This window comes from Lepisma saccharinum, chromosome 3, assembly GCF_977018435.1.
Source record: "Lepisma saccharinum chromosome 3, izLepSacc3.1, whole genome shotgun sequence".
Lineage (NCBI taxonomy): Eukaryota > Metazoa > Arthropoda > Insecta > Zygentoma > Lepismatidae > Lepisma > Lepisma saccharinum.
In genome coordinates, this window is record NC_139231.1 from 82,907,711 (window position 1) to 82,930,873 (window position 23,163).

General features: G+C 39.1%; 1 protein-coding gene across 2 annotated transcripts in view; it reads left to right on the forward strand.

Annotated features, from left to right (window-relative positions):
* The first annotated feature begins 16,682 nt into the window (after window positions 1-16,682).
* The window catches only part of IntS10 (integrator complex subunit 10), a 44,200-nt gene continuing 37,719 nt past the window's right edge, over window positions 16,683-23,163 (forward strand). For both annotated transcript variants that reach the window (XM_083118916.1, XM_083118917.1), the window contains exon 1: window positions 16,683-17,201. In XM_083118916.1, coding sequence (XP_082975042.1) covers window positions 17,040-17,201 — 162 coding nt within the window. In that variant the 5' untranslated portion in view covers window positions 16,683-17,039. The remainder of the gene's footprint in view (window positions 17,202-23,163) is intronic.

The window sequence follows — 23,163 nt, forward strand, 5'->3', positions numbered from 1 at the left end:
ATACACTGTATTTTAGTTTTATGAGTAAACAAATGTCATGTATATCAGGCGTATTAATTCCACTTAACCTGTTCTTATATTGTACAATAAAATGGAAAAAAAAAAGAAAAATGAAATACTATTAAGCACGGCATGTGGTTGGTATTGCTTGCTATGGTGCCAGGAGTTAGATGTGTGAATCCTGAGTAAGACACAGATATGGGTTGGTCTATTATATTTTTCATTAGTTCAATCTTAATGTTGATTTTCACCATGAGAGATAGAAAAGCAATGTAAAATAACCATCAATTAATTCAATGAAAGGAGAATAACTTTTAATATAAATAACATTTAATAAAATAGAAACAGAAAACCTGTAAAGAGCACAAGTTGGGTATGGAATGTTATTATTTACTAAAGCTATCTATACACGATCAAATGAAACACGAACAACTCCTTGAATGGCATATTTAAAGGAAGTGGCATCAGAGTACACGTCATGCTGCTTCTCGTATTCGTAGTTACTGCCCAAGAATTTCTAAATAGGAATGGTTCTAATGAAAGTATTTCGTGACCGACTGTCGACCAATCAGAGCACATACTATTGAAATAGATTATCGAAAAGAACTTGTGTGTGTGAAAGGAGGAGCGGTGGAACATTCTTGTCTGTATTTATTTAATTGCAATTGTACAACCAAGAATGACGTATATTTCTACAGCAATGAGTAATGTGATAATAAAATATATTTGACAACCAATGGTTAAACATAATATTTTGTGTTATCTTAAATTGAAGTCCAGACAAACACAATTAAAAACAACTATCTGTATATCTGTGGAAATGAGATTTTTATGAAATTATTTTGTGGTGTTCACATTGTTTTTGGTGTCTTAGATTACATTTCGATTGTTAATGCAGAGAAAATACATCACGCTTCTTTTGAGTCTCTAATATGCTTTAAATCTTCATTTGGGAAGAAAATTATGATAATTGTTATGGCTAATTGCTAGTCTATTTCATTTCATGCCACACACACTGTCACATTTTGGTAAAATGTGAAAATGTCCCAATTTTTCTATGATCGCTTACATGTGCCCTTTTTGGCCTTTCAATATTTTCGATAAAAATGCTGAAAATGAATGCTCGATTTTAAGCATTCAATTCAACGACTTGTTCATGATTCAGTTGATCATGTACAAACACCTTTATTCAGTACAGAATACATTTCCCAATTATGTTGACACACACACACACACACATAATACTAACTGAACCCCTACATACACACCATAAACACTGACATTTGACCAGTTATTCAATGATCGAACTGGATGAGAGAGAATTCTCTCATCTCCCTTGCATAATCTTCCTTATAAGTGCATTCCCCATGTATGTGCAGATCTACAGACAAGTCACAATACAGTAGAATGCTTCTTGTCACCGTGGGGTGTGAACCTGTGCATTGCAACACATTATGAAGGCACATAATGGATTTGGAGGTAAGGTATGAAACATTCTCAATCTTGGTCATAGTGGAGGTGATGTGATCACCACTATGCTCTATGCTCCAGCTGCCTTTAGCACCCCCCCCCCCACCCGACCACCACCACCATATCCCTGAAGTACCCATTGATTAGAGACAGGGTGAACCTTAGAGTCATAGGGACATCATGGAAAATATCCAACCTGAGATCACTCATTCCAGGTATGAAACCTGAATTTCCCATGTGAATTACCATGGTTCTGAAATTATTTATGAGACTGATGAACAGGGCTCGAAAAATCCCGGTCGCCATGGCAACTAAAAATTTCAGCCTGGAGACTGTGATCTTATACAGTAATATGTATGAAATTTTGATGATTCTAAGTTCAAATTGCAGTACAGCGTAAGTTAGTAAAGTTGTTTTTTTTTAAATCAACGTTGTAAACATTCCAGAGAATCAGTAATAATTTCTTACTCTTCGTCCTCTAACACCCCATTTCCTGTTTTCTCGAATGATTTAGCGATGTTTTGAATACCGTGATGCTCAGCTTCTTATACAGTGTGTTTCAAAAGTTGCACAACCCAAACTTTGAAAATGTATATCATGAAAACTATAAAAGATATTTACACCGGGTTTTCTGCATTATAAAGTCTCATCCATTGAGATATTTGTCAATGCTTAAAATTATCAGTTTTCTCCATACAGAAAATTTATATAAATTAATAACTGGCGGAACGAAGCGTTAATTTTTTTTTTTTCCAGAAATGCACTTTTGAATGAGAAAAATACGTAAGAAATTATCAAAGGGTCATAATTAGATGTCTGATGACTGATGCCAGGTCAATGTGTCATTTCCGACCAATATTGGCATGTGCAACATTTGATGGATTTTTTATTGGCGATTTTATGGGTTGAGTGAAAAAGTGCCATTTTTGGGACATATATGGCAATGCTAGCAGGTTGAAATATTGTCAACAGACGCATGCCACATGTGCCTAAGTATTGACTAAACATTTACGTGAAAAATCATAAACCAAGATTTTGTTCCGAAATTGGACTCTTAAGAGAATCTTAGTCTGCCTCTGGTTACACTGAATTCTCTTCGCTCACTTTCGACGCTACTATGCCTGTTCTTTTAATTGATTCAGCATGGCATATTATTTGGAGCAGCACGTGTGCATTGCTGAAGAGTATTTTACTACTCATTCTTACACTCATGTGCAAGAGGTTTTCCAAGAAAAATCCCCTGCTTCTGCTGTACCTCACAAAGCAACTGTTTTACGACTAGTCAACACCAACAAATGATCCCACAAATTGTTAAGAGTTGGTATTATTATTGAAGATTAGGCACACACAGAAGATGTACTACGTAGAAATTTTCAGCGAAAAATGCAGGCTCAACCAGGACCCGAACCTGGGTCTCTGGCATACCGTACGATTTCTCTAACCACTGAGCTACTGAGCCGACCTGGGCTCGCCTGATTTCTCACTGTCGCTGTTTTACCTGTGTGGAATCGTCTCTGCCAGTGCTACCGCAACAGGATCTGTTGCCTTTGAAACACAGTAGACTTCAACATTGCCTGGTTCCTCCCAGCGTAGAGATGTTAATGCATTTTTCGCTGAAAATTTCTATGTAGTACATTTCCTGTGTGTGCCTGATCTTCACGCTGGGAGGAACCAGGCAACGTCGAAGTCTACTGTATTTCAAAGGCAACAGATCCCGTTGCAGCAGCACTGGCAGAGAAGATTCCACACAGGTAAAACAGCGACAGCGAAAAATCAGGCGAGGCCAGGCCGGCTCAGTAACTCACTGGTTAGAGCAATGGCACGGTATATCAGAGACCAGTGTTCGAGTCCTGGTCGAACCTGCATTTTTCGCTGAAAATTTCTACGTTGGTAAACTATATTGTTGAAAATCAATTCTCAGATGTTTTCAGCAAATTAACAATATTTTTAAAATAATGCAATTGCTTTTATTCGGATACATGCTAACAACATGCTAACATAAAATTATTAACCCAGTGATAGCGTACATGATTAGTTTAGTGCAGAAAACCTGGTGTAAATACCTCTTACGGTTTTCATGATATACATTTTCGATGTTTCGGTTGTGCGACTTTTGAAATACACTGTAGTATGCACAATTGCTAGTAGATAGTTTCCTGGCGCATGATTTTCGGAGCTGGTGCCTAGCTCTGAAGAACATTTTTCGAGCACTCCTGATGAAATATTGCCTTTTTTATCAGTCCTGAGCTTTTAAACATAATTAGTAATAGAAATATAACTAAAAATGAAAGAATATTTAACTCATATTGAAATTAAATAATATTATATCATCTTGATGTATATCCAATAAACCAGAACCCACACTGTCATATTTAACATGTACTTTACACATAGCAACTCACAATCACTTCGTTCCTATTAACAAAAAACTAAATATGCTGACCAAGGCAGTAATTTATTAAAAACATAAACTATGCGTAACGTTTCAACCTTCTAGCAAGGTCTTCTTCAGACTCTGTATCAAGTACAAATGTAACGAGATACAAAAACAGGGCATTATATATACACAAACATTACTCCCTCCAGACTATTAGAAAGTTGTTCCAAAATTTTCTTCATAAAATAGCTGGAGAAGAGAGGGCAAACTCCACATTTTTATGTTTTTTTCATTGCCATTCGGGGGATGCGACCCCCGCCCGTAAACCCCCCTGCAGTTGGGGCTTCCAAATTTTACAAGGTTGCATGCGCTGATGTTCTAGCTGCAAAACAAAAGTTATCCGAAGTAGATTGGTCCCATAGTGCCAGAGTTATTACGATTTTTCTCCATTATGTATACAAATTTAAATTTCACGCTAAAAAGCCTCGGCGACACTGGGCTTACTTTCCTCCAACCCGCCCGGCGTACTAAAGGTTAAGGAAGAAATCGATAACAAAAAAGCCTGGATGGCTCTTTAGACGCATCTATCTAAATGGTTATATAAATTTGGGAAGATATTACATTCGTTCTTCCCAAGTAAGCAGGAAAGTATCTTTCTCGCAAATTACTTCTCCAACGAGTATTACAATCTGTCAGGATTAGCCACTTCTCTCTGAAGTTTGCAACTATGTCAACACAATGCGAAAGCTCTTGTGTTGTGCCAGCTGAAAATTGGCTCGGTTAGTTGTGTTATGGCTACCACCACCTTCCCAGTTTCCTGTGGAGACTCTTTCATGCTTCTGCACATGTCTCTGCCTCAGATAGCCCGGAGGAAGTGAGAGAACAGGTGGGAATGCGGCAGCCGTAAGCTTGAACGCTTGCAAGTTTCGAATCTCCTAGTCCGTAAATGTATTAATTTAACTACACCCCCATTAACGACCGGATCAAGAAAGTGTGGGGCGTTACCCCCACACCCCCTATACGCCTTCAAGGCATGGTGCTATGCACAGGGAACACTTTATATTTTGGCGACACAAGTGCTTTTTCTGAAGGTAAAGCCATGGCATGGCATCTCTCCCCTTAGAGCCGCCGCTAACACTAATATTATATCGTAGCGTTCCTCTGAACGCGGGGATCTTAAATAGGGATGTACTAGTTGATGGTAGAGACAGCCCTGAACGGGCAGGTACAAATATCTAACTATTCATTAAAATAGACTCATGATTCGTTTCTAGACTGAAGTGAGCAATGCAAATGGCAGAATGGGTGTAGACTAGCTTACCCTGTTCGGTTTAGAAATAAGACCAGTAGCTCCTGCTTCTCCGATGATTCCAGATTAAAAGACCTCGTGTCGCTCTCATGCGCACATATTTAAACACTCGCTTGGCCTCTCGTCACCTCTTGCCAAAGGCCAGTGTTCTTACCATTTCCTGTAGAAAGCTTATTCTACACATTCTGAGCAGGAGCTGACAAGGCCTGCCAGGGTCAATATTTCTTAATCGAACGGGGTATGGTACGACACCCCCTCTTGCAAGACAATTTCTAAAATTGAAATTGTAGTCATGAAAAGTTTAAATTGAACCTTCTGCCATTCACCAAAATTTAAAAGGTTGTTGTTTATTACATGAAAAAAAAAAGGTTACATAAAATAAAATAATAAAAAAAATGTCGGAGACCCTTCACCGAAAATTAAATGAAACAGAATTAAGATCAAGCTTGAATGCTGAAATAAAGTCCTATGTTTACATTAGCCACACGCTGGAAGAGTCTTTCGTAATCAACAATGCTGACGGTTGGTCAACATGCGATATAAAGTGTTGTTCGCAGGTCCGTGGAGTCAGCGGAAAGTTCAACACACTGCATCGTAACGCGAATACATGCAACTTGCGACAAGTGCTAAATAAGCACAGAACGTAATCCGTGAGAAACTTTAATGCCGCATGCTCGCAATCTTCCGCCTCATCAGGATGACAGTTCGAGGCGAGAGCAAAAAGACCGTGGTAAACACCAAGCTCCACTGGACTGCGCACAACCACACGAAGATTAAAAAAAAATAGTTGAAGATTATGTTTGCACTATGCCACTGACGTTCTTAGCACACTATGTGTGCACACTATGACCTGAGAAATGAGACGGCAGGGCAATCCAAATACATTCCAACCCCGGAGTCCTGGGGTACGAAGCACTGTTCTGTGACTTACACGGTTCTTGACTGATCACAATTTCACTGGGGGACCGGATTCGAATCCCGGTGTGGAAAGTTCTGGAATACTGTTCAGTACAGGTCAGATGAAAAGACGTTGGCCGTGGGGCGGGCGAACACAGGGTAGTCCATGGGAAGCCACTCCAACTAGCGGTGCCAAGCCCCAAAAATATGCCTTGTCCAATGGCGAACATTGGGGGGATGTTAGGATAGGCCCCCGAAAGTTCACAACAGACGCCATTGCATACAGTAATTATGGCCACTGGTAGGATGAAACGTCACAGGTGGCCTGGCAGGTTGCTGATCCACAGGGCTGGGTCTCAACACATTTGGGTCGTTGACTGTACCCGGAAAGTTCCAATATGTGGTGAAGGACACTGCCTGGCCTTACAGAGCAAAAGGGGACGATGTACATGAAAGATGTTCATGCTTCTTCTTAAGGGGGTTAGAGTCGTGGGGGGGGGGGGGGTTTGCTCTGTAAGATGACATTTCTTCTGATGTTTCTGACGCTGATCCGATCCTGGGATGTCACTTGGAATAGGATTTTCGGTGCTGCTACGTGACATACACCGCTGAAAACCAAAGGAGGCTGGTGAGCTCCAAAGCCTTCAGGAATGCGTTCTTCTTCCGGCCTCAAAAATCACTGGACTTTTTCGAAATTCCTTGAACTCTTGGAATTCCCGAACAGGGGAGGAAACAGGTTGGACATAGGAATAAACTACATTGCTCACAGTCATTCAATATTAAAAATATATAGAAAATGTGGAAAGTAATCGTCTTTTATAGGCAAGTGAAAATCATGAGTAAAAGTAAGGAAACTAAAATAAAATAAACTGCCCAATAAGTGATATAAAGTATAAAAACAAAGTTTGAATGAAGGCTAAAGAAAGTAAAAGGCGGAAAATGTTATTTGACGCCTTAACACTGGAACACCATTAAAATAAAAATCTAACTTCATCAAAAGTAATATATGTATATATTGACTAAATTATATATATATAGCCCCTGGCTTCTCCCAAATATAAAATAATGTGCACTATAAAACTAAAGTTATGACATGGCACCAAATGCCCTTTGTTGGGACATGATCAATATACAATAAAATAAACGAAAATATCTAGGATTAAATATTGATAAATATATAAAAGTAATATGTAGATGGTATAAAATATATCCCCTGGAATCAGAAAATTAACCCGACGAAATCCATTAATATCATGTCAGAAGTGTCAAAACATTGTAAAAATGAGGAACTGACGAAAAAAAATAATTAACCCAAAATTTGGTAACGTCACAGCTGTTAAAACGGACCTAGCCACAAGTAAAATAAAAGAGTAAATAACATGGCTCCAATGACGTTAAGATCATTAATTACTTCAACTAAGGTCTATGACGTGTGGGAGATTAAAATATAAGCACAATTACTCACTATTACCTACTTTACGAAGATTAACACGAAATTAATCTGTAAGAAGTAATTAATTTCATTCGGGAAACTTTTGAAAATTCTGAAGGAACGAGGAAAAAAATCGCATAAATAAGCGCCCTTGAAGAGGCTATTATTCACACCTCGTTGGAAGGCTAGGAATTTCAGTGTCGAAGCCACTTGAGGAGTGTAAAGTTCATCTACAACAAATTCCGCATCCATCCCGACACTAGACGAAAAAAAAGGTGTCATCAAATTCTCTCTCTCCGAGACTGAAATAAGATATGTTTCTTCCACTAACTCGAATGTGAAAATTTCCGCACGGAAATCTGGCGACTTGCATGGGAGGAAAATCCTGGACTTGAGTCTTGCGACTGCACATATCCTGAGTTCGAAGGAACAAAAGGAAAACAACGAATGAATCGTGCTTTCGGTGCAGAGATTAAACTTGCGTGTTTAAACCTATCGTAAGCTGACGGAATGTAAACGTGATTATACCTAAAGGGAGGGCTTGATTGATTATACTATTCGCAATACTTCATCGTTATTTAATGAAAAAAAATGACAACCAGTTTTGCCTTTATTTAAACAACCTTTTTAACTTTTATCGCTATTTAGTGATTTGCGATGCGATTAAATAACCACACGAAATCTGTTGAATAATGCTGAAGAGTGTTTATTTAAACATTAAGGAATGCCGTAACTTGAAATATAAATATCATAATATACACATGAAATTTAAGGTATTTAAAATTCAAAGCTAGAAAACGCAAAAGGAGGAATATTAAGCTATCCTTTAATAAATAGCTGAAGGAGACAATAAATATATGGATAATAACAAAAAAATCTCGTTAATATGTGAAATACTCCATGCCTTGAATACCGCTTACGTCTCGTTCTACTTTTCATTACAAGTTGGCTTACGCCTAACTATGGTGTTTTAATAAACTAAAAGTCATGCAGACTAAGTCATTCTTATGTCATTGCGCTACAATGACAGTGTCATTCCTCTTGCTACGGGTACCTCTGTGTACACAATTAATTCGTAGGGGAAGACATAACCTTAAAACTAATGGAAGGGAGCGTCACACTTACTACCTTTAGTAGCGGACAACATTGCTCCTCTATTCCTTAAAACATATATATAAACATTTGCGCACTCTTTTATATTTCACTACCGGTATTTCTGCGCGTACAACTAAAAACACCTATTATTAATCCTTAGCTAGAACATTGAATCAACGAGCGGGTTATACTCTAACCGAATGGTAGCGTCACTCTTACTACTTACGCCAGCGTATAGTAGCGGACATATAATTGCTCCTCTATTCCTAGAAATATAATTAGCGTTTCGTTTTTTCACATATTAACTTTACTTTAGTAAAAAAAATATTCCTTAAACAAGGTAAAAATAAAAATGCTCTGCGACTGACTCGTGTATTCTCTCGACTATCTCCTTATCAATTTGCACTACAATTATTAGTACCAAGGCTCCCATCTTCGGGGCGAGGAGATTTCAGTCATTTTAAATTACGAGTGAGTCGACCACTGATCCTTGTGCATTTCAAAACTATACGTGATAAAATTAAATATCCTCCTTGCGATAATCTTTAACAGTTTAACTTAAAACACATAAACACAAACGGCGTTACTTTTCGGATCATTAACAAGTTACGGTCTGTTTTAAAAATATATATGAAATTGAAACTTTAAAGGACTTTAATTAATTAAAAACACAATTAACTTCAGCAATACTCTCTGCTGTGACCCACTAAGTACACACACCATTGTGTGATTGAGTCGTATCGTGTATAGCCGAACTCTTATAAGTCACGCACCAAATGCATGTAAAAAAAATACCAAATTGTATTTCAAGAGACTACTGCAAGGACAAGGGTCATCAAAATCAAGTGCCACTTTCAAAATTTAGATAAAATCCTGGGAATTGATGATAATTTCCCAGGTGGTAGTTCTGTCATAGCCATCAGGGCCTGACCGAAGGTACCGAGTTCGAGCGAACCACGGCGTTACTAGGAGCGGAATGACAAGGGCTCGTCGGTAGACGTGCCCGGGCTGGCCAAATTCTGGGCGGAATATGACACTCGAATGTCCGACATCGAACCTTCCGGCGCGCGGAATGACGGACGTACCTTATGCCACATCGCATCGACGCGGAAAACCGCGACGAAGCAAGGGCGCAGAGCTGTTGCCTCATTGCCCGTGGCTACCAAAGGAAACATTCTATTTTCGTTTCCTCCGCATTGTAATGTGCTTTAATGCAGCGGGTGATTAGCCTATTGGGTGGGTGTGGTGGGTAAGGACTGAATTAAAGCTGATTATCGACATTAACCATCATTAACATTAAAACTGCGTGCTACGCAGCTTTCCCCAAAAATAAAGATTCGCGGAGAAAAAAACAATTCTGACATGTCACTATTTAACAAATTTCAATTTTCATTTATTTCAGAGTGAAATAAATGAAATAATTCCGCAACTCCACTACGTAGCTCTAATTTTCATCACAATTCCGTAAAATGGATGAAAAGCCCAAGCATCTCACCACGTAGCGATGCCTACCCTTTCAATTTTCGTTTATTTCAAATTATATAAATGAATAAAAACAAGGCATGACGCTTTTCATTTCCAAAAGAAAATGAAAATGACCGCATCAATCCACCACGTAGCGTTCCTCTGAACGCAGGGATCTTAAATAGGGATGTACTAGTTGATGGTAGAGACAGCCCTGAACGGGCAGGTACAAATATCTAACTATTCATTAAAATAGACTCATGATTCATTTCTAGACTGAAGTGAGCAATGCAAATGGCAGAATGGGTGTAGACTAGCTTACCCTGTTCGGTTTAGAAATAAGACCAGTAGCTCCTGCTTCTCCGATGATTCCAGATTAAAAGACCTCGTGTCGCTCTCATGCGCACGTATTTAAACACTCGCTTGGCCTCTCGTCACCTCTTGCCAAAGGCCAGTGTTCTTACCATTTCCTGTAGAAAGCTTATTCTACACATTCTGAGCAGGAGCTGACAAGGCCTGCCAGGGTCAATATTTCTTAATCGAACGGGGTATGGTACGATATTTCTATGTAATTTACTTCCTAAGAATACTGGTGTTGTTTCATACTTTGCCACAAGCCTAATGCTCTGTCAATAATCTCTTATAACTGTTAATGTTCATGTCTGATTGGGATAAACAGTAAAGTTTGGTCTTTCTCAAAATTAATTATCTACTTTTCTTGTTGTGATGGTTTACAGTTCACTTCCCCCCTTTTTTTAATGAATTTAATGATTTTCGTAAGAGTGCTTTTTGATATTGTTCTATTTTCATTAGAAATCCATGATAACATGACAAATAATATTTTAAAAAGCAGGGTCCAAAAATGACAAGGTGATAAGGAAATAATTTTAGCTTTAGAAATGAGTATCAATTCAATTTTGTTGTTTGTAGAACACGAATCTGCTTGTATTAAGTCATGAAAAGCCGTAATAATTGTGAGAAATTATGTACCAAAATGGGAACAGATGAGAATCTACGGGTGCCAGTTCAGGCAAATAAGGTGGTGTGGCAGCAAAACATACTTCAATTTATTGATTTTTTGCCATTGCAACAACACACGTGTGTGGGCTGGCATTGACCTGATGCATGATGATTTTCTTCTTCTTCAATCCTGGTCTTTTTGCATGAATATTTGTGTCCAGTTGGTTGAGGTTAGCATAGTATGGTCCATTGATGGTGGATCCAGTTTGGAGATAATCTATCAAAAGAATGTCCTTCGCACCCCCAAAAATCGACGCTATGATTTTTCCTGCTGATTTGACAGCCTTCACCTTCTTTGGTGGTGCTGAATCATGATGCTTCCATTTTTTGATTGTTCTTTTGTCTCTGGTGTCTAGTAGTGTATCTGTAGTGATAAATCTGCACACAAAACCTGTTGCATTCTTCTTAAAACGGGCCAGACATTCATTGGACACTCAATATGAAACACCCGTTCACCTGAGATGCCTATAGCTTCAGCAATATCACGTACCTTCAGACGACGGTCCTCCAACACCATATCATGGACCTTTCCAATTATTTCTGCCATCCTTGCTGATTTTGACCTTTCGCTATGTGAGTCATCTTTTAAACTCTCACGGTCATGTTTAAACTCGGTAGTCCAATTTGAGACAGTGACAAATGAAGGACCAGATTCCATTAAAGGGTCCTTCACTTCAGCATGGATCTCTGTCACCTTCATTCCCTTTTACACGAAGTACTTTATCACTGCACGGTGCTCAATCTTCTCCATTTTGCACTACACTCACACCTGCTCTGCTGTTCCTGCCTCTCGACACAAAACAAGGGAAGGTGCTTGGGTGATACTGTGAATGTGTTCCCTCGAAGGGTGGTGGATTCCACTGGCATGCATCATTCTGAACTACTGCAGCCATCTGTCGGTCATTCTTAGAACTTTTCAACTCTCGTAATTTAGTCCAAAGCTTCATTAAGTATTATTTTACAGGAGATATTATGATTTGAAAAGTATCTTATGTGAGCTTCTGCATTTTGCAGCTGCTCTTGGTTTAGATCATTTGCACATGCACCAATGAATGCTCTGACACTTACCATCAGCACCAGAAATCAACAGGGGTTAATGATAAAGCTGCACATGTTGCCCTACACCATACATTTACCAGAACAGCCACTGATAGGTCGGTGTGTTGCGGGAGATCATCTCGGCAGTTGAACCAACCCACACTGCAACTCAGGTAATGAAAAAGGGGAACAGATCCCAAATCATACATTTTAGCTGCGTAAAGAAGTTGCATTGTAAAATGAAGGTAGGAGCCATCTCTGCTTTCAGGTTTTGGTCATGACTTTGTGTAACCTCCTCCAAGGTATCGGCAAGAACTCAGATTTTATCAGTGCATGTGCAACACCCTTGTAAGTGTCCATGTCGTCGCTGATAACAGCCCAACAAGATTTGTGCATGTGAAAGTGCTCTTACAGTCATCTCAGACAAAGGGTTCTGGTGAATTATCATGAAAGACTCAAAGGAGGTGTCATGTTTGAGTCCTGATGTTACATGATTAAACATTGGAAATTTTTATGGACGTTATTTGAATGACAAGAGCCCAAAAAACTTACCCACCTAACAACAAAAGCACCTTCCGGATGGTGCAGTGGTAGCGTCGTCACCTTGTAATCAAGGTGTCTTGAGTTCGATACCTGGTGGAGGCACATAGTGTTTCGGATCGCACTTTAAACTGTAGGTTCAGTCCCAATTAGCCTATCTGTGCATAAAGTGGACAACTCATCAACAACAACAACAACAACAAAAAGAGCATTTAGGGATGTAATGCTTCACACCCCATGCACGGCAAATTGATGCAGTAGCAGTCTGTATCCAAGACAACAGTAAAAACAAATGGCTGCTCATAAGCAAAGTATCATACAGTCAGTCAGCCCACAAGAATATTCCCATATGAGCAGAGGCACGGTGCAGGGGAACAGAGAAGACGTGTCCATTTGCAGGTTTTAGTCGTAGCAGGAAGTCTTCCACTGCAGTCAGTGTCCTTTTGGAAGTGGGAAGCATGACTTGAATAGCTGCACCTGTTACAGCGAGACCAGGGTGCATTCCCCCACCCTAATAGTGGAGTCTCCTACTGCTACATCACTTCACTTTCATCAAGGATCTTCTCGTGAGCTGTCAGCTGTATGTAGGAGCAAGTGGAAAGAAGAAATTCTTCGTTCTCCAGAAAACATGCAACAAGTAATCACCAACACTCTGAAGCATGTGTTAACATACATAAATACCAATCAGAGTTTGGTCTGCAAACTGAATTTACATGTCTCTACGCTAGGCAATAGCCAACAAATTGCCATTGACTGTGAAACACGGAGCTTACATGGAATACTGTTCTGCACAAAAGACTTAATAAGAATTGTAGAAATGATTGTTACAGTAAATTTGAACCTTGGTGAAAGTAATTACCACTGTTTAGTGTTCTGAAAAGTGCAATTTATCGGTGAAAAAAGAAAGTACAAAGTACGTTGAACAAGCAACCGTGTTTCCCATCAACAAGGCATTTTTAGTTCATAGAAGAGAAATTATCGCAGAATACTGGAAATAATTGTGAAAGTAAATATGAATCTTTCTGAAAGTAATCAGCACTGTCTGCAGTTCTGAAAAGTCCTATTTATTGGCGAAAAGAAGATGTAAAAGGTACTTTATGCAAATAAATTCACTTCCCAATAACAAGGCATTCCACAGACCACTGCCACCAGCACCTACATGACAAGATGTTGAAAGCATTTATGGAAATTATTGTAATGCTAAAAGCCCTAAACCTGGCCTGCCTAACCTAACCACGAAATAATTTAAGATACATTATTTGAATACTAAGAGCCCTAAACCCGATTTGATTAATCCAACTACTAAATCCCTTTGCACCACACATGTGACATAGATGGCAGCAGTAGTCCATAACAAAAACAACATATAACAGTGAACAAATTGTTGGTTGCAAGAATTTGAATTTATGTTTTAAGTCCACTTTACGCACAGATAAACTAATCGGGGTAAACAGTAGTATAAGCCGGAGACGGATTTCTTAAAATTTACAGGAGAAAAGACGAGAAAGTACTTATGGATTTGCGTTCTTGGGGACTTTCTGAAGCCGGGGAAATTGTTTTTTAGAATCGTGCAACGTATTTTGCCTGTAAATAAGGTATTTTTCGTCAATCATGCATCTATGTTGTACGATAGCTCGTGCCGCCATTACCGTCGACTACGTGAATCAAATGTTCCGTGCGTTCGGTTATGTAACCCCCTCACAGTGTAGCAACCACGCGGAAGTTTGACAAGATGACGTGTGAGCGGGTTTTTTTTCCAATGTAAGGTAAGACTCTAGTTTACGTCCTTTTCCTAAGGAATACGTGTCATATATCGTTGGAAAGCTTATTTTATAAGGAATTCAACAACGTAAATCCCAAAGTGAGCAAAAATTTCCTGAAGGAGTAAATCGAGAAAAACCGATGTTGTCCGGATATGCACAATTGAACGTACTGAAGATTTTTTTAGATGATGAAGCACATATTTAGGGGTGAAATGAGTGCTAATGGAACCTAACCTAACAGGCCTAACCTAACCTCGTAGGCATACCTCGACCCCGTGAATGGATAGTGGGGCTATCGTGAACAGAAAGTGTAAAAAAAAAGGTACTTACCCGAAGAGGTGCCGGGTGCCGCACCACGATCTCGCACCGCGAATGCAAAGAAGCAATCACCATGCAGATAAGGACGTAAAGTAGAGTCTAGCCTCAATTTTCGCTTCAAAACCTTTCGTGAATAGTTTGTGCGGCATTTATCGGTTCATAAGTTTGGAAACACTGCACATCAGCTGACGGTACTGCATATCAGCTGACGATAGACAACGAGAGTCAAAATTTGCGCGCCGAATTAGCAACGACCAATAAATTATTATAATGTTAAAAATAACGCTTTTTTCATGGAAAAAAAGTTATCACCAGCTTATAATAATAATAATAATAATAATTTTTATTGTAGAAACATGTGAGAACATCACATGTATTACAATCGTCAGAAATATACATATAAAGTATCTATAGATCTTACAAAAAAAAAAAACATCCAAAAAGCATTTTAGAAAAGTAACACCACTTACATCAGAATAAAATCTTCCGCTATGCATATGAGGTAAGTATCAATGATTTTTATTTGAAAACAAACGAGTTTAATGTGTCTCCGGCTTATACTACTGTTACCCTAATCGGGACTGAACCTACAGTTTAAAGTGGGATCCGAACCACAGTACAATATGCCTCCACCAGGCATCGAACACGGGACCCCTTGTTTGCAAGGCGATGACATTACCACTACGCCATCGGGGAGGTTGCAAGAGATGAATCATATAGACGTATATGGAAGTGAAAAACCATTCTCAAGCAGTCATGCAGTAAAAGTCCTAAGTGTGTTAACATTAAAACAAAGTCCCCAAATGCATTCTACTAAGGTTCCGATTTACTTCTATATTCATTCCCACGCTTCTACGATAATTACTGTCGCTTGTCGACGGTGAATATTTTGTCAATGAGAAGTGCGTAAGGTAATTTTCAAGTTTTTTTTTCATCATAAATAACTTTCTTTTCGAGTCCAAACAGTGCTCATTACTTTAAGGAAGGTTCAAATTTCGTGTGAGAATGGTTTCCAAAATTCTACGATAATTAGTATTTGGGTAAAACTTCGATAGCGTCCTAACACCTCTCGCTCGTTTATTTCGTCATTTTTAACATTTTGCTTTTTTCACGATAAAAAGTTCAATTTTTGACATAAAGAGTAACTATTAAACCATTGACGTTAGCCTCAAAAATGCACGATAACCCCACGAACCATCACGGGGACGAGGTATGCCTTCGAGGTTAGGTTAGGTTTCATTAGCACTCATTTCGTTCAATTTAGCATATACGGACAACATCGTTTTTTCTCGATGAAAGAAAATACCAACAACAACTTCTAAATGCTGCAGAAACTCATTTCGGTAAGCAGTTTCTTGTGTAAAAATGAAGAAATCCGGGCTCGGGTACCCTTTTCTACACCCTCGATTTTTCGCACATTTCACCAGTCTTTGTGCTAGGAGAAATCATAAAACAAACGGAACCGTTACCCATTATACTCCTCGTAAAATTATCCTCGCTCTTATTGCTGACAGCATGTCTATAATTTTAATTATTAACACATACTAACTTTAAAATCCCGCTCAAAGGGCAGCAGCATCCATCTATACACCATAGCAGCACAGTCTGCACAGAGTACATAATCCCGCTCAAACAGGAACAGCCTAAGCACCTAGCTCCAGGAACGCTAACAGCGAGATACAGCAGATAACTTATCACTAAAGCAAAGTTGACTTTTAGCAGAAGCCATTATTCTGCACTTGAAAGTTGAAACAAAGGTTGAAATTAATGGAAGCATACTGGAGATGGGCATAATCGAAATCAAGTTAATACTTACTTACTTCCACTCACCACTCATCAGGTAATCCTCGGACAAAACCATGAGATTGAAATGATGAGTAAACATGAGTTGCAAAACATGGTCGCATATAGTCACAAAACCACAAAACGTTCGACCGTAGTGATTAACTGTAATTCTTATTTTGCCTGCTCTCGAAACACCCCTGCAATTATTTACTTTATACATCACGATCAGGAGCACCCACATCGCATAAATGTGAAGATGTAGATTCTTTCGTACTACTAGAAAACATTTATTTATGTGTAGTGTTGATTTGAAGCTGATAATAATGCGAACTTACCTTCCTAATAACATGAACCTGATATGTTATTTTTGTATATATAAATACAATGATAAACTAGAACAGTCTATAGTTTACGGAACACTTTAACATTTCGAATGGTTTCGCTTTGCATTATGTATTTTTTCCCCATTTATATTGCTCACTAAGAAAGTTTGCAAACTGCGTAAACAGACTCCAGAAATCAGGAGCGGAAATGGTACAAAATATGGCCCCACAAAATACAGACGAAAACAAATTGTCCGACGAAGGGTACCTTGTTGTGCGTGCAAAGGAAACACTAAAGAGTGATCCTTATGCTGCAAAAGCATGGATGATTACAGCAAAAACTTTGTTCCCTAACAATTTTGGCATACAGGTAAGCCCATCATCAATGAATTTCAATATATGTGTTCAGGGAATGCCCTATGGTACGTATGTAGGTGTAGTGGAGTATCCAGAAAAGTGTGAAGGGAGCAGTTAAAGATAGGAGAATTTCTTCCTGTAGCAACTTGTTAAATCTCGTACAATAGACCTACGGATCCTCCATGGTCAAAACATACATGTCAATTGTATTTTCAAATTTTGTTCTTTGTGGGCGGCAGCCCTAGTGAATTACCAGGTAAGAGTCTAGTTTACGTCCTTTTCATAAGGGATACGTGTCATATATCGTTGGAAAGGTTATTGTATAAGGAATTCAACAAACTAAGGTACTACTTTACTATTCCAGAGACACCTATTAATGATTTATTTCACAATTTTTTACATTGCTAACGTACTATTCTGCATTGTGGAACATTTCTTTAGGAGAAATAATGAATTTCTAACGAATATAATGTATATTTCTTACAATAACGAGTACTTATTGTTGTTCCTTATTTCCCACAAACCTTCCACGGGCAGCCCCAAAAACCATTGACGTTAGCCCAAAAATTCACGATAGCCCCACGAACCATCACTGGAACGAGGTATGCCTACTAGGTGAGGTTAGGCCTGTTAGGTTAGGTTCCATTAGCACTCCTTTCGTTCAATTTAGCATATACGGACAATACGAGAGCGTATTGTGCTCTCATGCAGAAAGCAAATGGCGGCAGCAGCAATAGCGTATCAAAAATAGATTTTCATAGAAAACCACATGCATTCGCATTAATATGGATCAAAACTACATTCCCGAACATCAACAACGCTACAGAAAATGATTTGTGTAAGTACTTTCTCCTGTAAATTTGAAGAAACCCGTCTCCGGTTTAGTAAAGTGTTACCCAAACTAAATCCCAAGGCGAGGAAAAATTTCCTCGAGGAGAAAAACCGATGTTGTCCGGATATGCGTGATTGAACGTACTGAGGACATTTTTCGATGATGAAGCACATATTTAGGGGTGAAATGAGTGCTAATGGAACCTAACCTAACAGGCCTAACCTAACCTCGTAGGCATACCTTGTTCCCGTGAATGGTTAGTGACAGAAAGTGTAAAAAGAAGAACTTACTTACCCTACTGATTCCAGAGCGCCAGTTTTCTGAACGTACTGAGGACATTTTTCGATGATGAAGCACATATTTAGGGGTGAAATGAGTGCTAATGGAACCTAACCTAACCTCGTAGGCATACCTCGTTCCCGTGAATGGTTAGTGACAGAAAGTGTAAAAAGATAAACTTACTTACCCTACGGATGCCGGAGCGCGGGTGTCTGCTAGCACGGTTTTGTAAACAGGCAAGAAGGACGTAAACTAGACTAGCCAATTACCACAGCTAGGGGTGATACCAAGAGGAAACCTTTTTCCTTTTGAAGTGTTCACCAATTTTTGATACAGTTTTCTGTAACAGTTGCCAATCGGAATAACGGATTTCTTCATTTTTATACAAGAAAGTACTTACTGGACTGAGTTTTTTTAGCATTTTGAGTTTTTTTTTTACGTATTTTCTGTCATTGTAGAATCTACTGCAACGGAAAATCATGTGTTTTTCACGAAAAATATCTCTCCCGATGCACAAATGCCGTTGCTGTTCCTTGCTTGCTAAACGTAAACCGGATCTTGATGATGTAACCTCCTGTAAGTGTTTCCAACGACACGCTTGTTTTACAAGAAGATGAAAAAATGAGATATACATTCCCAATATTACTACGACCCCAAATTTTAACTGTTTGCCTAACCGAAACTAACCTAACCTTACTGTGAATGATATGTGGGGCTATCTGGGAATGGTTTTTGGGGCTACCCGTGAATGGTTCGTGGGGCATTTTTCGGTTAAAAAGGTTGGAAACACTGTATACCCACTAACATCGATGCTACTGAAGCTGTACCCACCATATTGTGTCTTAAGCAAGCGAAAAAAATGACGAACAATAGTTACTGTTATTGACATTATTTTCGTCAGAAAACGTGAGAATAGCAAAATCACACCTTATACAATCTTTCGCAATGCACAATAGGTAAGTACGAATGTAAAAAGTGACGAAATAAACGAGTGACAGGTGTTCGGCTGATCCGACAACAGGTAATCAGTTTTCTTTCAAGTGAGTGCAGCTTAACTTCTTCTTTTCCATCCCCTTCTGCTATTAAGTGTCGGGTTCCATCATCCACTTTCTGTACACTTTTCGGTCCAAGACTAGTTTTCACACTTCCGGCATTGTTTTCCCTTTCTTCTTTCCTATCTTTTCCACATACTCTTCCCATTGAACTCTTGGTCGTCCTCTTTTCATCTTGCCTTCTGGTTTGACCTCCAGCACCTGTCTAGGCTTGCGATCCTCCTACATTCTTGTAACGTGTCCAAACCATTGCAGTGCCTTTCTCTCTATTGTTTCCAATAATGATTGTTGCTGTGACTGGTCTCTAATGGTGGTATTTCTAATCCTATCTCTTCTAGTCTATCCTACTACTTTTCGTTGGTATCTCATCTCCGCTGCTTGAAATCTACTATTCTGTTTTGGTAATAATGTCAAGCTCTTAGTTCCATACAGCAATGTGGGAATGTAAATTGTCTTGTTGTTCGTTTGTTCACTTATTTCCTTTTTTACCAATTAATGTGTTGTTGAGTTGATAGTACACTTGATTTGCCTTTTGTATCCTATTATTCACTTCTTCATCCATTCTTACATCTGACGTTATGACTAGTCCTAGGTATGTGTATCTGTTTACTTGTTCCAGCTGCTTCTCTTTCCACTGTATATTTCTCTTTCTTTGGTCACCAACATCACTTTACTCTTATCCACGTTCATGCTCATTCCTTTGTCTTCTATTGTAACTCCTCTCTATTCCTAGTGAGCAGGGCAATGTCATCAGCATATACAAATTATTGTACTTGTACTGGTCTCATCTTTCGGTTTCCTACTTTGTATCACCCAGTTCTTAGTTTACATTGTTTGATGATCTGGTTCATTAGGATAAACAGAAGGGGGCTCAGCCTGTCTCCCTCTTTTACGCCTATTTCTATCTTAAATTCATCTGAGCATTTCCCTGCTAATCTGACTGGTCCTTTCACTCTCTTGTATACACTTTGTATTCTCTGTACCAGTGCAGGAGGTGTTCCAATTTTCACCAGTGCATCCCATAGTTGTTCTCTTGCTATCGTATCAAAAGCTGCTCTCAGATCTGGGAAGGCCACACAAGCTTATCTTTCCATATTTAATGCCTTCTCAATGACTTGCTGCAATGTAAATATATGATCCTGTGTCTGACGATTCTTTCTAGATGTAGGTTGCTCTTCTTCTAGTCTGTTTTCCACATCGTTTTGTAATTTCATTTCCAGAATTCTTGTGTAGACCTTCGTAGCTACTGAGGACAGGCATATGGCTCTGTAATTCTCGCACTTGAGTGTACTACCCTTGTAAATTATATTTTTTTCTCCCAGTCTGTTGGTTTGATTCTTTACATATTTTCCCACAATCACAGTCAGTCAACGGCTCCAAAGGCGGAAGAAGGTGGATGGTCAGCTGAGGAGGCAGAGGAACCGGGAGGAGTAATACCTCTTGAAAAAAACTTGGTCCATCTGCCTCCGAATGATAATACCTTGTAAGGGCCCCTTGCCAGGGTTGCGGTGAAGTCCTCAACGGCGGAAGTGGCAGAGAGGAAATTCTCTCAGCACGGATGGCGGAATCAATCTAAATCTCACTTATAGTTTAAAAGTAAGGATCTGCTGCCTTGCAGATGGAAGAGGGATTTTCAAAGGCTAGGGGAAGAAATCCCAAAAGAAAATCTGGCAAGCCTAGAGGCCAAGAGGAGGCAGCGCCTCCATTAGGCTAAGCTGGCAAAGGGCCAATAACCCACCCAGAGTAAAACAACAAATATTCAGAGAAATCAAAGGAAAGAATATGGACAGATTCATTGGAGGCAACAAGGCAAGGAAAGGACAATGACATTTGGAACATGGAATATTACATCTTTAACAGGCAAAGAAACTGAAATAGTTGGATAAATGGGGAAATATAAATATTAGGTACTAGGAGTTAGTGAAACTAAGAAAAAAGGAAATGGATAGAAGATCCTGGATAAGAATTACGCACTTGTCTACTCGGGAATAAGCAAGAAAAACAGTGCTAAGGAAGGAGTAGGAATTATTTTAAAAGAAAAAGTAGTATATACAAGTATATTCCCCAACTCAAGATGCAGAAGAATTTGAAAAATACCAGTTTTACACAAATCTCCAAGAGACAGTGGATAAATCCAGAGATATTACAAGCCATATTGTGATAAGGAGCCAGAAGTACGATAGATACACTAGGACAATGAGAGTGCAGCTTAACAATACTTTAAATTCAATTGATGTACCTTATGTTTACTCAATTGATATAATGCAGAAAGTGTCATTATGTATCTTACACACTGGGAGAATAGTATGCCCTAAACTATTCAGGGTCTGACAGTTGTACGTAAGCAGCACTGAAGGAGTATTGCATTTTTGGGGTTGATTTCCAGCAGTATCAATCCTTTGACAAAGTGGAGCCTGAGCCAGCAATATAATCCTTCCTGGCAGCTTACATAGAAAAGCAAGTCTTGACTTGACCACTAGACGAAGTGGAGCCTGGGCCACTGATAATCCTCCCTGGCACCTTCATGTACAAGAGGTCCTTGTGACCGGCAGACAAGGTGGAGCCTTGGCCACCGAGAATAATACTCCAGGGCGACCATTTATTCTCACTCTATATATAGACACCGTTCCCAAACACATCATGTGTCCAGGGATTGAAGTATGATTTAGTATATTACACACTACCCTGAAGACGGAGGCAGAATCAGTCTCCGAAACGTTGGTATTTTTAAAATTCACACAGTGGTTAAAAATCCAACTAAGAATGAATTGGTTAATTTATAAATGTGACTGTTGTAGAGTGCTTTTTTATGTAAGCTTTTTCTTAATTGATGATACTCCTGTAACATCTCCATTTATTTGGCCAGTTTGCAACTGCAAACGTATAGATCTGTCTGCTTAATGTCATGATTTAGCTGACAACTATTTAGTTATGACATACTGAAGGATGGGGTAGACCCCATGGGACCTTGGGTAGGTGAGCAGGTTGGGATAATAGGTTACATTACGATTTGACATGGACAGATGTACCAGGCACTGTCGAGATCAGTGTTTCAAAGGACACAGATCCCGTTGCAGTAGCACTGACAGTGAGAATTCCAAACAGGCAAAAATCAGGTGAAGCCAGGACTGACTCAGTAGCTCAGTTGGTAGAGCAATGGCATGGTATGCCAGAGATCTGGGTGCAAGTCCTGTCTGAGCCTGCATTTTTGCTAAAATTTCTGCATAGGCTAGTAATATTTTGTTGGGCCAAGTTCCAATTTTTCAATTCTGAACTGATCACACATTTTTTTACATGGTTCAGTTTGAATTTTGTCTGTTCACACATACTTCAGAGCATGATTACTTACTGCATGTTTTCTGGAGAATTTTTTTCCCTTCTGTATACTTTGTATGTATGTGTTTGCTAGTGGAAATTCATTTACTGTCTTAGTATGTAGTCTGGCTGCTACTAGATCATGTGGCGTGAGGTGCAAAAGGTATTATGTCCTTAAATAGGGTTCTTAGCATTAAAATAACATAATCACATAATATTTGCTCTCAAGCACAAAATCCCCTTCGACTCTTACATGAAAACCTTGCAGCGCTCTGTATCTGAGAACTCCATAAACCAAGAAGGGTTGCTTACAGTGAAGCACAGATGCTCGCATAAATGCATTATGATGATTATTATATGCAAGCATGTAAACATAATTCAAACATTGAATCTTATTTTTGCATACACTGATCCGTTATTAAAGATTTGGCATCTTGGATGAGATGTTGGTCTCTGTGCTAAAAACTTTTACTACTGAGAATTTTTTACAAAGAGAA